This window comes from Porcisia hertigi, chromosome 36 (genome assembly GCF_017918235.1).
Source record: "Porcisia hertigi strain C119 chromosome 36, whole genome shotgun sequence".
Taxonomy (NCBI): Eukaryota; Euglenozoa; class Kinetoplastea; order Trypanosomatida; family Trypanosomatidae; genus Porcisia; species Porcisia hertigi.
In genome coordinates this window covers 1,422,501-1,433,777 of record NC_090595.1, presented here as the reverse complement: position 1 = coordinate 1,433,777, position 11,277 = coordinate 1,422,501, and the positions used below count along the sequence as shown (strand labels likewise).

Here is an 11,277-nt window from a genome sequence, read left to right as displayed (position 1 = left end):
CACTCAAAACAGACTCTGTTTTTTCTTTTTTTTTGGGGGGGGAGGTCCTCTGCGCCTATTCAGACCTTGTGTGAGTGAGTGTGTCTGTGTGTGGGATGCGTGAGGTTTTGAAAGAGAGCTTCACGTCTGCGTGATTGGCACCCGTGGTGTTTTGGGGTTAGTTGGCTTCACAATTTCTTTGCGTTTTTATGGGAGTAGCCCCCCTCCTCTCCTATCCATTATTACAGTACTCACGCCTGTGCTACCGGCTTTCACGCGCGCACACAGGACTCAGTCAAATCGAAGAAGGCTTCCGTCCTCAAAAAAAGGTTCTACGCCAAGTCTCGAACACCAGATTCCCTCTCTCTCGCAGGCAAGCTGCTTCACAGTTATGCCATAATGCTACGGGAAAAGATGGTAACGAATTCGAGCGGCCCCCCCCCCTCCCCCTCCCCTATAGGAAAGGGCAGAGGGGAGTGTCTTGGTGGAGGTCCTCGCACCCTTGATCTGCAACTTTGCCTTTTTCCCTTCATTACAGGGATCTTCCATCTTCAAAAGACTCGGTGTTCCTTTTAAAAATCTCGCTCTCTCCTTTCATCTCATCACCCACCCACTCACTTCTCCTCCCCCCCCTCCCCCTCCCTTACAATTCTTTTCGATTGACTCCCGTGCATCTCGGAGAATAAGGGTAGGATGCACTCCGCCTTTTCTCCCCCCACGCGCTCACACGCAGTGAAAAAGCTTTGTTGGGCATAAGGCGCGTAGTGACGTGCAGTCAAGAATATCTCCGACTTCTTCCTCACACGCATTGTCTTCCTCATTCCCATCTTTTCTACACACTCGCACTCTATCCTCCCTGCAGGAGTGCGCAATGGACAACGCCTTCACGTGCTCGTCTCACGATTTGTATGCGTTGCAGCGTCATGCGCTCAGTCAGTGCAGCTCACTCTTCCCTAGCCCGGGAGGCATCTCGGAACGAGTATGTGGCGACGTGCACAGAGCTGTAATTTGGCAAAAGAGCACACCCCGTAAAGCGGTTCAGACGCTCACTTTTGATGAGGTACTCGCATACTATCAGCCCAGCAGCCGTGGCGTCACCAGTTCTTGCGCAGCTGGAGCATCCGTGAAGTCGTCCTCCCTGACCGCTGCAGCACGCGGGGGCGGGGGCGGACTGTGCGCCCTGCACCACCGAGGCCCTCATTGCTTCCCTACGCGTCGCTACCGGACAGCCCTGTCGTCGTGGCGGTACCGCGCCGAGGTACATGACAGCGGACTCGTCTGTGACTCCGACAGTGAGCATCAATGGGCCTCAGAGACTACGGGTGCGCCGCCTGGCAGCGACGTGTTGCTTCTGTGGTCCGTCTTGCCCCCGCACCTACTTGTTGGACTCGTAAAGACCCCGCAAGATGCGGAGGTGCTGTTGGAGAGGTTGAAGGAAGAACAGCAGCTGCTGCAGCGTAGTGTCAACACAGAGATGCCGTCCGACTAGACAAGATGTGGTCAGCATGAGGACTTGATTTATTACGCGTGAAAGGGGGTGGGGCTACATATTCCCTATCAGTCTCTATTTGGATGTGTCTTCTCCCCTTTCCTTCTTATGTTTTTGCTACACATGTATCACCTAGATTGCCGCGTGTACCATCTCTCTGTTTTTTTTTTTTGCCTCCTCCTCTCTGCTGCATTACATAACGCAAACTCAACGAGTATAAAGATGTGACGTGGGGGCCCTGTGGCCAGAGGAAGTGCCATGCGCTCATTCTCTTTCTCTTCGTTGTTGAGGGGAGGGAAAGTGAGAGGGCCATGTGTTGTGTGCTCCGCAACGGTTTATTTGTGGAGGCCATGATTAAAAAAAGGGGAAGGGGGCTAAAGAAAAAGAGTGGGGGGGGCGTGCAAACGGGAGAGTGTACCATGAGATTCATTCCAGCATTGTGCGGGTGATCTGAGTCGTTTGTTTGTGTACGCGCTCTCGTATTCATCTCCGTCACTTCCCCCCTCTCCCTCCTTCCCTCACGCACTCCTCCTTCCTCACTCAAGGCAGCTCTATAAAACTCCTCCTCTGCTCTCTCTCTTTTGGTGGTCGAATCTCTTCATCTCTTTGGGGATTGTGAAAGAAGAAGCTCGTTTGCCGCGAAACGGACTGGAGTGTCCTCGTGGTGAACATTGTGGAGCTGGATACCTCTTGACACGCACGTGTATTACTGCTCTGGGGCGTTGCAAAGGAGCATCGACATGAGCGTGGCATGGACGTTTGTGTTACCTCTATCGTTTTACTCTATTGACCCCTGACGTGATTCTAGTAGGTCCATGCCCCTGCCATGAGATCACTCTATCTGGCCCACACGGTCGGCGCGATTCCGAGAAGGCATGCTCCCCTCCTTGGTGTGGCGCTGCGGTGTCAGTCCACACCCGCATCCCCACCCCCCTCTAATCCCGTCGCTGCGAAAGCATCAGCTGGTGCTCCCACGGCAGCACGGACAACACAGTCTAAAAGCGCTTCTCTTCTTCGCGACACAGGCCTCAGCGATGGCTTGGAAGGCATCGGCACTTACGCAGGCTCCATCTCTGCCTTTGTGAAGCCGGCGCTCGAGAAATCAAAGACCTCCTTCGGCGCCGGTGGTAGCAGTGTGTTGCCATGTGAGGAGCCTGGAAGTCAGGCTGCCATTCAGGCTGCTCAAGCGGAGCACATGTCTTTAGTGGCCATGACAGGGAAACTGCCCTCTCCCTCCCATGGCGCTCGAGATGCTCTGCGCTTACAGGGGGCTGGTTCGCCCGCTGCTGTGGAGGGACATCGCGCCTCTCTTCACCAAACGTCCCATACTTCTTCGTTGCCACGACGGGCCCCACCGGCGGCACTGGATGCGACGCCGCGCATACCCCCAGCAGGTTTCGCCACAATTGCCAAGCTGCCCAGCTCGTCCTCATTGACATCGTCTTCGGGGCCGTCGGCAGCACCGGTGGCAGACAGGGTTACCGCACAGGCTAGCGCCCCCACTTCTCTTTCTTCCTCTCCACGTCCGCAGAGTGGCGGGGCGAAGGGCTCCAGCCGCATTACGGCGGATGGCTCCCGTGTTATGCGCAGCAAGGAGGCCACGGACTACTACCGCACCCTCCCGCAAAATGAGCTGAGCAAAGAGGAAATGTGGCGCCGTATCAACGAGGCGAACGCCGATCGTGCCGAGAGCGCCGGCACTGCCATAGGGTCTGCTGAAGTAGATTATATCAAACTGAGGGATGAGTTACGCGAGTTCGACCTCTTTCACTACCGGGTTGGCGAGATGGCTTACCCTGACCAAGAGATGCGGCGGGACTACTACGCCATGTGGAACTTGGCGATGTCGCTGAATAAGGCTCGGTGGACTATGCTCGAGGTTCAGTCACAGCGCGGAGTGAAGACGACCGGCGCTGGGATGAAGCTCATCTTCTGGAAAGAGTCTGTCGGCGCAATCATGGAGAAGCGGAAGATGAGCGCGGGGCAGTTCACCGACTCCCACCCCGTCTTGCGTCCCTTCGCCTCTGCAGTGGAGCGCAACCCGCACATGACGAAGGCATTCGTACGCGGTTTCACCGACGCCCGCCTCCGCATCATCCAACAACCGGGGAACGTTCAGCAGCTCTTCGACCACTTCGACAAGTTCTACGGTTACTTCTTCAACTCCTTGCTCGAGGTGACGCACATCAAAGACGAGGCCACGGAGCACCTCATGACCCACATTGGCCGTGCAACTGGTCTGACGAACCACTGCGTTATGTTCTGGAAAAAGTATGCGCGTCTCGGTTTCACGATGCTGCCGGCGGATCTCTGCGCCGACCACCACGTAAACCTTGGGCTGCTCAAAAACATCCCTTTGGCTTCTCGCGACCACGCCGTGCGAAGAGTTCTTTTTGATGTCATGTGCATTGTCAAGGACGAGATGCTGCACGCACAGAAGATCGCAACAGACATTCCCCCAAAGGCCTGGCCAATCGTCATGGAGTGTTTATATGCGAATTATTATCTCGGCTTCCTGCAGAGACGCAACTTCAACGTAAGTGCTATGTTTGCAGACCACAACATTGAGAACGCCGGCTTCGCCTGGTATCGCCTGAAGAAGCGGTGGGAGTGGGAGCGGTACCAGAGCATCGAACGGCTTCTCGATGAGTCAGCCCCGCTCCCGTACATCAATACGTCCTTCGCGCACCGCGGCTCGCAATACAAGATGGTGAGTGGTCTCGGCTCAGGCCCTCCACAGACGCAGCGGAGGAAGAGCTGATAACCCCCCCCCCCACAAAAAAAAATAAAAAGGTGGGAAACGGCTCTTTGATAGTCCCCAGCGGTTTCACTTGTGTATGTGCGTTTCTGCGGTGAGGTGTCGGTGTTGATTGGTGGATGGCTACGGTGATACGCCAGACTCCCCCCTCCACACACACACACACACTTTCTTGTGCGGACGACACTTTTGAGGACCTCGAGACGCTCATTGGACAAGGGGGGGAGATCTGGGAGGGATGGATGTCGGTGTGTTCGTGTTGCGAAATGTGCTGGTCAAATGAAGGTTGCCCTTCATATATATATATTTGGTGTGTGTGTTCCCTTGCGCAGTCGAAAGGTATATTGTCTTTGCCAGCAATCTCGACAAAAACAAGCACGGAGCAACAACAACAAAAAAAGGGAACGGAAGGCGTATGCGCAGGTGGGAGGCGAATCTCAGTGAGATAGCTTCGCGCCGTTTTTCTTTCGAGGTTTGTCTTTTTGGGGAGGTGGTGCGCGCTCTTTGAGTGTGGCGATTGCGAATCTCCTTGTCATTCAGCTGTTCCCTGGCGTGCCTCGACTGTCATGAACCGCTCACGCAGATGTGTCGGCGCGATCTGAAGCACGTACCTCATGACTTGCTTGCTTGCGCGCACACAAATTCTGAGTCTAAGACACAGAACGAGTTGAAGCTTTCCCTGTCTTCTTCACATCTCTCTGCTCTCTCTTGGCGTGCTAACGGCAACCGGGCGCCCTCCACCCGCTCACAGACTTTAGCACTGCGCACAGAAGCTACCATTCAGGTAAATCTGTTACCCTTGTGCACCACCTCCTCGTATACTTGACGTGTGGACTCGGTAAAGTGCATGCTCCCCTATGAAAGTACTCCTCCCGTGATCGGTATCACGAAGGGCTGCGGCCTACTAGAGAAATCCAGCTTGACAGCGCTGTCTCTTGTTTTGTCCCGTTTTCTCTTCTCTTAGTCTGCATTTGGGTGAGCGATAGTTTAGAAGCGAGTCATCCATGCAGTCGCCTTCTCATGTACCAGGGCACGTCTCAACGTCTTTTTATGCCGCCTCTTCTCCCACAGGCGAGTCATCGTGCTCCCTGGATGCACTAGAGCGCCTTGTGTGTTTTATTGGTGCCGGGGCTGACGCATGTCTTTTCGCGGTAAATCCACCGCAAGTCGAGGGGCCCTCTACCGCGGCGCTGACCGCCACCGCCGAGGGGTTGCGCTACTGGCTAAATCCATCTGTGCGAGCGCGTCAGACCACCGCCACGTGCGAGATTACCAACCTCGGGCCACCCTTTTTTGTCGCCACATCGACCTCTGTTCTCTCTATCTCTGTTGCACCACTCTTCCGCGATGGCCGTTGTTTTCCCACCCGTTGTGTGGTGAGCCTGGCGACCAGCGCGCAACGTCTGGACGGTGTTTCGCTGCGGCCTGTCGTGGTGACAGAGTGGAATATGACCTTGAATGAATCGACTGGCGTTTGCATGACAACTGTACCTCTGCGTACACTCTATCACCTCGCCGTGCTCATCAGCTCGTCTACTCCAGAGACAGACATAGACCAGGTGCGCCTTTACCTCCAACTGCGCTTCATGGGCTGCACCGACAACTCCGACACCCACCGGATCGCCGCAGTGCGGCTGCGTTATGAACAACTAGGCACCGCCGCCGAGGTGCTCCCGCAACTCCTGAAGCGGCACCAGCGTGTTGCGGCGCGCATGATGCTCCCGGCGTCGTCGTGTGACGCCAAGGACTATAGCGGGGACCCTGTCTCGAGAGCTCATGCAGTTCTTGGCAGGGTTGACGCGGGCGTCGCCACAAGCCGCAGCACCCGTGGTATTGCTGGGAACGACGTTGGCGACAGCAACAGGGGGGTGGGACGCTTTAGTGCTTCGAAAATGCGATGTGCGCCTGCTAGTCCGCCCTCGACGGAGGTAGGCGCTGACCAGTGTGAGAGCGCCGCAGGGGTGATGCAGCGACAGCTGCTGTGTTCTCCTCCCAAACGATCCGCGACGAGGCCGCGCTCTGAGAGGTCCCTCAGTGCAGGTCGGAGCAGCTCTCCCCATATAGAGACTGGCTCCACAATCGAGGAGGCGGATGATGCAAGGCTCATTCGTGTTGAGCGTGCGCAACGCTTTCCACTCCCGCTACCGATGTCGGCCTCTACCGCTGGCTCGGAGCCTCCGTCGTGTGGTGGTCCATGGCCGCCACGCAAGATGCGTACCATTGTCCTGGCCCCCTCCATCTCCCCTAGTCTCTGCTCATCCTCGGCGGGCACCTCACCCCGAGGTTCTTCGCCTCCGTCCTCCCCGCCTCCCCGCACAAATGCCTATCCGAGCGGTGAGCTGCATTCGTCCTCTTCCCTCACTGGCATCCTCCGTTGCCGGAGTCTCGAAAGCTGCGATAGAGGGGGCTCCAAAGATTCCGTGGGCGCACCGACGACAACAACCACGCAGAACGTCCGGGAGCCCGATCTCGAGTCTACGAGGGCTGATGGGCGTAGATCTTCTCCCGCCTCAGCTGTACAACCCTCTTCACAGAGGCACCACCACCACGAGTTTTCTCCCACGCTTCGATATACTTGCTCATTGGAGACCCAGAAGGTGTCGCCGGAGGTGGTTGGCAGTAGCTCCGATCCTCAGCCTCAGCCGTTATGCGCCACCTCAGACTCTGCCGTGCTGTGGTCCGCCATCTCGCTACTGGGAACGCAGCCATGGGCCCTCGATAGCCAGAGCCAAAGCCACGTTAGCGCCTCAGCGGCCTCTGTGGCGATCAGTCGTGCGCCATCGTGTGACTGCAGTGCTAGTGCGATCTCAGCAGAGTCGGCTAGGGGGGAGCCGTGTTGGCAGACCCGGCGGCCCACACCGTCAAGGGTGTTTCTGGACTCCGGTGCGGGTGCTCATGGTGCAAATGCGCCACAGCCGCCGCGGTTGCAGCAGCCACCGTGGAGGCAGATGCCTCTCAGCACCTTGGATCCAAATACAAGCTACCGCAGCTCTGAACGAAGAACCGCGCCGTTGAAGAGGAGCTCGGCTGCGATGACTACTTCAACCCGCAGTGCCGACGCCACGGTTGCGCCCTCCCTGCGCTGGCGGGGTGACGTGGGTAGCACCCATGTGTCACCCCAGCTGCATCCGCCTCGATCTTCCGCAATCACATTGCCGCTCCCTTCGCACTCAGAGCCTTTCTGTCGATCCCCCATTCCATCGAAAGCCACGACGTACGCGTCGTCGCACCGTACCACTTCTGCGTTCGTGCCCCGACTTCTTCTGCGCTCTGGGCAACGTAGCGCTGAGGTCTATGTCGACCCCTCCACTGCGAGTAGAAGAGACATGGGCACCACCAAGGGCAGTAGTCGCAATAACGGCAGTGCTACAACCTCAACCACAAGGGCATCCGCGTCACTGCCGTCACGAGGCAGAGGCCTCTGGCCAAAGGCAGTCACCCCTGCGGCAACATCCCCGCTTCTCAATGCCGTGTCGCACCGCAGTGCTACTGGTGATTTACATGAGCGAAGACGTATGGGTAGGGCCACGATTTCCATGTCCTCGCCTGCCACACTTTCTGTGACTCCATCCTCGCGGCTGCTGGCTAATGAGAATGCCGTACCGCAGGCATTTGCCAACTGCGCAGCTGATATGCTATCTGAAGATGCATTGACATCCCCGCGAGGCTCCCGCCTGTCCACTGCGCCTCGGCCGAGTCACCGCCCTCAGCAGGTCTCTTCCCTTCTCAGCGTGGCCATCTCTGAACGTACGGGGGACACTTTATCGGTGGGATCTGGTGATAGCGCACCGTTGACACCGCCGCAGTCGCCACCGCCGCGACAAAGTCGCGTACTCTTTCACAGACCCGCGTCTACGCAGCCATCCTGGCCAGCCCCGCCCTTTGCCTTGACGCCTCGTACCGACGCCGCACCTGCGTTGCCGTTGCAAGAGGCGCACCATGGCAATCGCAATCAAAACCGACTGCTGCAGCGAAGTGCAACTTCACTTGGCAGTGGATGCAGTAGCATCAACGCGGTGATTGGCGGTCACTCTGTGGTACACACCTTTGCAGTGTGGAAACACCATTCATCGCGCCGAGGTGCGGGGCGTCGTCGGCTGCGCATCGAGCAGCCCCATCCGTCGCTTTCTGCATCAACGGCAATCCGATTTCGCATTGCGCTGGACAAAGAACGCCCATCCATCTCGGAGTGGGCCTCGATGCTTCTAGGACGCAACAGCAACACCAGCGAGACCAACAGTATCCGTACAGTGAACACATCGTGTGAGGTGTGCATACGATGGATGGACACAGTGGAGGTGTGGTGTGGTCTTCACGCATATCACAGTGGTTTGATTCACCAGAGCAAGGTGCACCAAGCAGAGTGCTGTTTGGTTATCAGATGCAATTCTCAATTGGTGACGGCAGTAGAGCTGGAGTCGACAGAGGCGGTCCACACAGTACGACGTCTTCTTGCAGGTCGCTAACGCATAATCTAAACAGCAGCAGAATGCTCTGCTGGTTGCACCTGGGCAGGAAGGTGAGCCAAAAAAAAAACGCGTTGCGGGAATGGGGTGTGTCGCTCTTCAGCCTTACGTCCTCCATGCTCGTGCTTGCATGTGTATGCGTGCACGCGCTCTTGAATAGGCGAGGGCCTTGCTCATTGAAGACATCTATGCTTTTCTTTCGCTCCCCCATTTCGCGTCTACCCTCACCATTTCCACAAGAGTCTTCCTCGCTTTCTTCCAAAGGTGCCACGTGATGTTTTGCTGCCCGGCTTTCGCCCCAATCTGTTTTGTTCTTGTGCGTGTGTGTGTGTATACTTCTTTCCTTAGATTAGATGACGCACGTATGCGTGGGTCATGTGCGTGTGCGGGTGGGTCTTAATAACTCAAGGTAGATTGGCACGGGCGCACGCTGTAAATCCCGCCTTCTCCCGCTGCGGGTGGCTGTGGCTTGGTGGCTTCCCCCCCTCCCCCCTTGCTTCCCTCATACCGCGCCTTTATATGGGAACGCACGGCGACTTGGAGTCGATGATGGAGTAGGGAGCGTAAACATTCTTTCGCTTGCGTCTTGGGGACGGTGGGGGCGGGGAGGGAATCGAGGGCGACAATTTGAATTATTTGGTATTCCCTGTCCTCCCCCCCACCCCTCTCGTCCTCCGTCTTTTTCTGCTTCCGTCACACCTCGACTCCACCTCAGGATTTCATCATGAAGCTGCATTACGTGTCTCTTGTTCTGATGACGAAAAGCTTTTTGTGTTCTGTGTATGTCTGTGGACGTGTTCGATGCGACATGCTGTGTTGTGTGGGCGAATGCATAGTTGCACCCTCGTGGGAATGCTGAATATGTCCTCCTCCTCCTCTGCCCACTGCCCACTGCCCACTGCCCGCTGCTTGCTCTATCAGAGGACACTTCTATTCTTAATGCTATTCTTCGTCTACTTGCTTTTTTTTTCGACCCTTTTCCCGTCTCTGTTTCTGTGCTTGTCTTTCTGTCATGCTGACGCACATAACGCGTTTTTTTTTTTGTGTGTGCATGTATATATCGCACTTTCGTACCTCAAAGTTACGCAGCAGGCTCTTCAGATCGGTTCCTTTACTGGGGTCATTGCGATCTGGTGGCAAGACAAACTCAATCACAGAACAATATTCACACACACACACACACACGCACACGGGCATAACCCACTGTACACGTCATCACTAAGTCGCCTAACTAGAACAACTCTCTTACTAAACCCCCCCCCCCCTCCCTCCCTCCCTCCCTCCCTTCTCCGACTGTGCGTGTGTGTTTGTTCGTTCACCCAGTTATAAAGAGTCAAACATGAGCACAAGTCAGCCGATCGTAAAGCCCTTCACCTACCTCCGTATTCCCAGCGAAGATAAGCAGCCGGTAGAGGAGTTGCACTTCAATGGCCACACCGAGGAGGAGCTGCGGCGAACCCTGACGCGCTGTTTTCGCCAATCGCTGCTGTCAGAGGACCAAAAGACGGACATGGCGCGTCATTTGGCCGACAAAGCGAAGGAGAGCGCGAAGAAGCACGCGACGAAGGGGGCTGACGATGTCAGCACAGCTGACAGTGATGCGAAGCCGCTGGTGGACGTGGAGCAGCAACAGGCAGCCATGATTGATCAGTACCTGGACCAGGCTTCCTATGAGATCATTCCTGTCACCATGCCGATGCGCACTACCCAGTACATTGGCACCTCACTCTATATTGACGACAGCGGTGCTTTCAAGGATTTGCCCCTAAACTACCGCGCCAGCAAGCTGGCACAACGTGAAATTCGCGGTGATGCGTTTCTCTTGTCCAACCACGACGACCCCGCTCTCGATGAGTGGGGACGAGTCGATTGCCCACTGCAGCGTTACGAGGAGCTCTACGCATGCCCTCCCAAGATTGCTTATGATCCCTCCAACCAAGCCCAGATGACGCAAACTGCGATGCTGCGGGAGACGGAGACGAAGAAGATCAATTTGGAGGACTACCAAAAAGCGCAAAAGGCCAAGGCGGATGGGAACGAGCTGTTCGCAGCAGGTGACTTGCCTGCGGCTGTACAGGCCTACAGCATGACGGTGGACTTGACCGATGGGCGGCGGGATTTGTTGCCAAATGAGGAGGAGGCTACGCAGCTGCGCCTCTCTGCGTTTCTGAATCGATGCCTGTGCTTTGTGCGACTCAATAGGTTCCCGGAGGCCGTCAAGGATGCGCAAGCCGCTGTCCAACTCGATTCCAAGTCTCTCAAAGCCCATTACCGTCTAACGTACGCGCTTTGCGGAGCGCAAGAGTACGAGGCAGCGGCACAGGCGTGCGCAACATTTGCCCAGCTCGGAGGTGCGGAGGTGGACGTGGTGGCGATGCGCACGGCCATCACAGCGGGTGAAACGGAGGTTAAAAAGACGCAAAAGCAGATGTTCTCCAAGATGTTCCGCTCGTAGTTCACATCACTGTCCCAACTTTATTTATCATACAATCCATGAGGATGACAGCGATGTCGCTTGTCGAAACTCCGCGTTTTTTAGGGTGGGGTGGGGTCTCGTCAGTGGAGGTTTCCCACCCCTTCCACTC

General features: G+C 56.3%; 4 protein-coding genes across 4 annotated transcripts; all 4 read left to right on the top strand.

Moving 5' to 3' along the window:
- Nucleotides 1-850: 850 nt before the first annotated feature.
- JKF63_00364 (uncharacterized protein) lies at nt 851-1,468 on the top strand (the record flags this gene model as incomplete). The annotated part of the gene is made up of 1 exon (XM_067896416.1): nt 851-1,468. The coding sequence occupies one exon, from the start codon at nt 851-853 to the stop codon at nt 1,466-1,468; it is 618 nt and encodes a 205-aa protein (XP_067752573.1).
- Nucleotides 1,469-2,294: 826 nt separating this feature from the next.
- On the top strand, nt 2,295-4,229 carry JKF63_00363 (uncharacterized protein; the record flags this gene model as incomplete). Its single annotated transcript, XM_067896415.1, has 1 exon — nt 2,295-4,229. The coding sequence occupies one exon, from the start codon at nt 2,295-2,297 to the stop codon at nt 4,227-4,229; it is 1,935 nt and encodes a 644-aa protein (XP_067752572.1).
- A 1,001-nt stretch (nt 4,230-5,230) lies between these two features.
- JKF63_00362 (uncharacterized protein) lies at nt 5,231-8,692 on the top strand (the record flags this gene model as incomplete). Its single annotated transcript, XM_067896414.1, has 1 exon — nt 5,231-8,692. One exon carries the CDS (start codon nt 5,231-5,233, stop codon nt 8,690-8,692), a length of 3,462 nt encoding a protein of 1,153 aa, XP_067752571.1.
- Nucleotides 8,693-10,031: 1,339 nt separating this feature from the next.
- On the top strand, nt 10,032-11,147 carry JKF63_00361 (uncharacterized protein; the record flags this gene model as incomplete). Its single annotated transcript, XM_067896413.1, has 1 exon — nt 10,032-11,147. The coding sequence occupies one exon, from the start codon at nt 10,032-10,034 to the stop codon at nt 11,145-11,147; it is 1,116 nt and encodes a 371-aa protein (XP_067752570.1).
- Between the last annotated feature and the right edge of the window lie 130 nt (nt 11,148-11,277).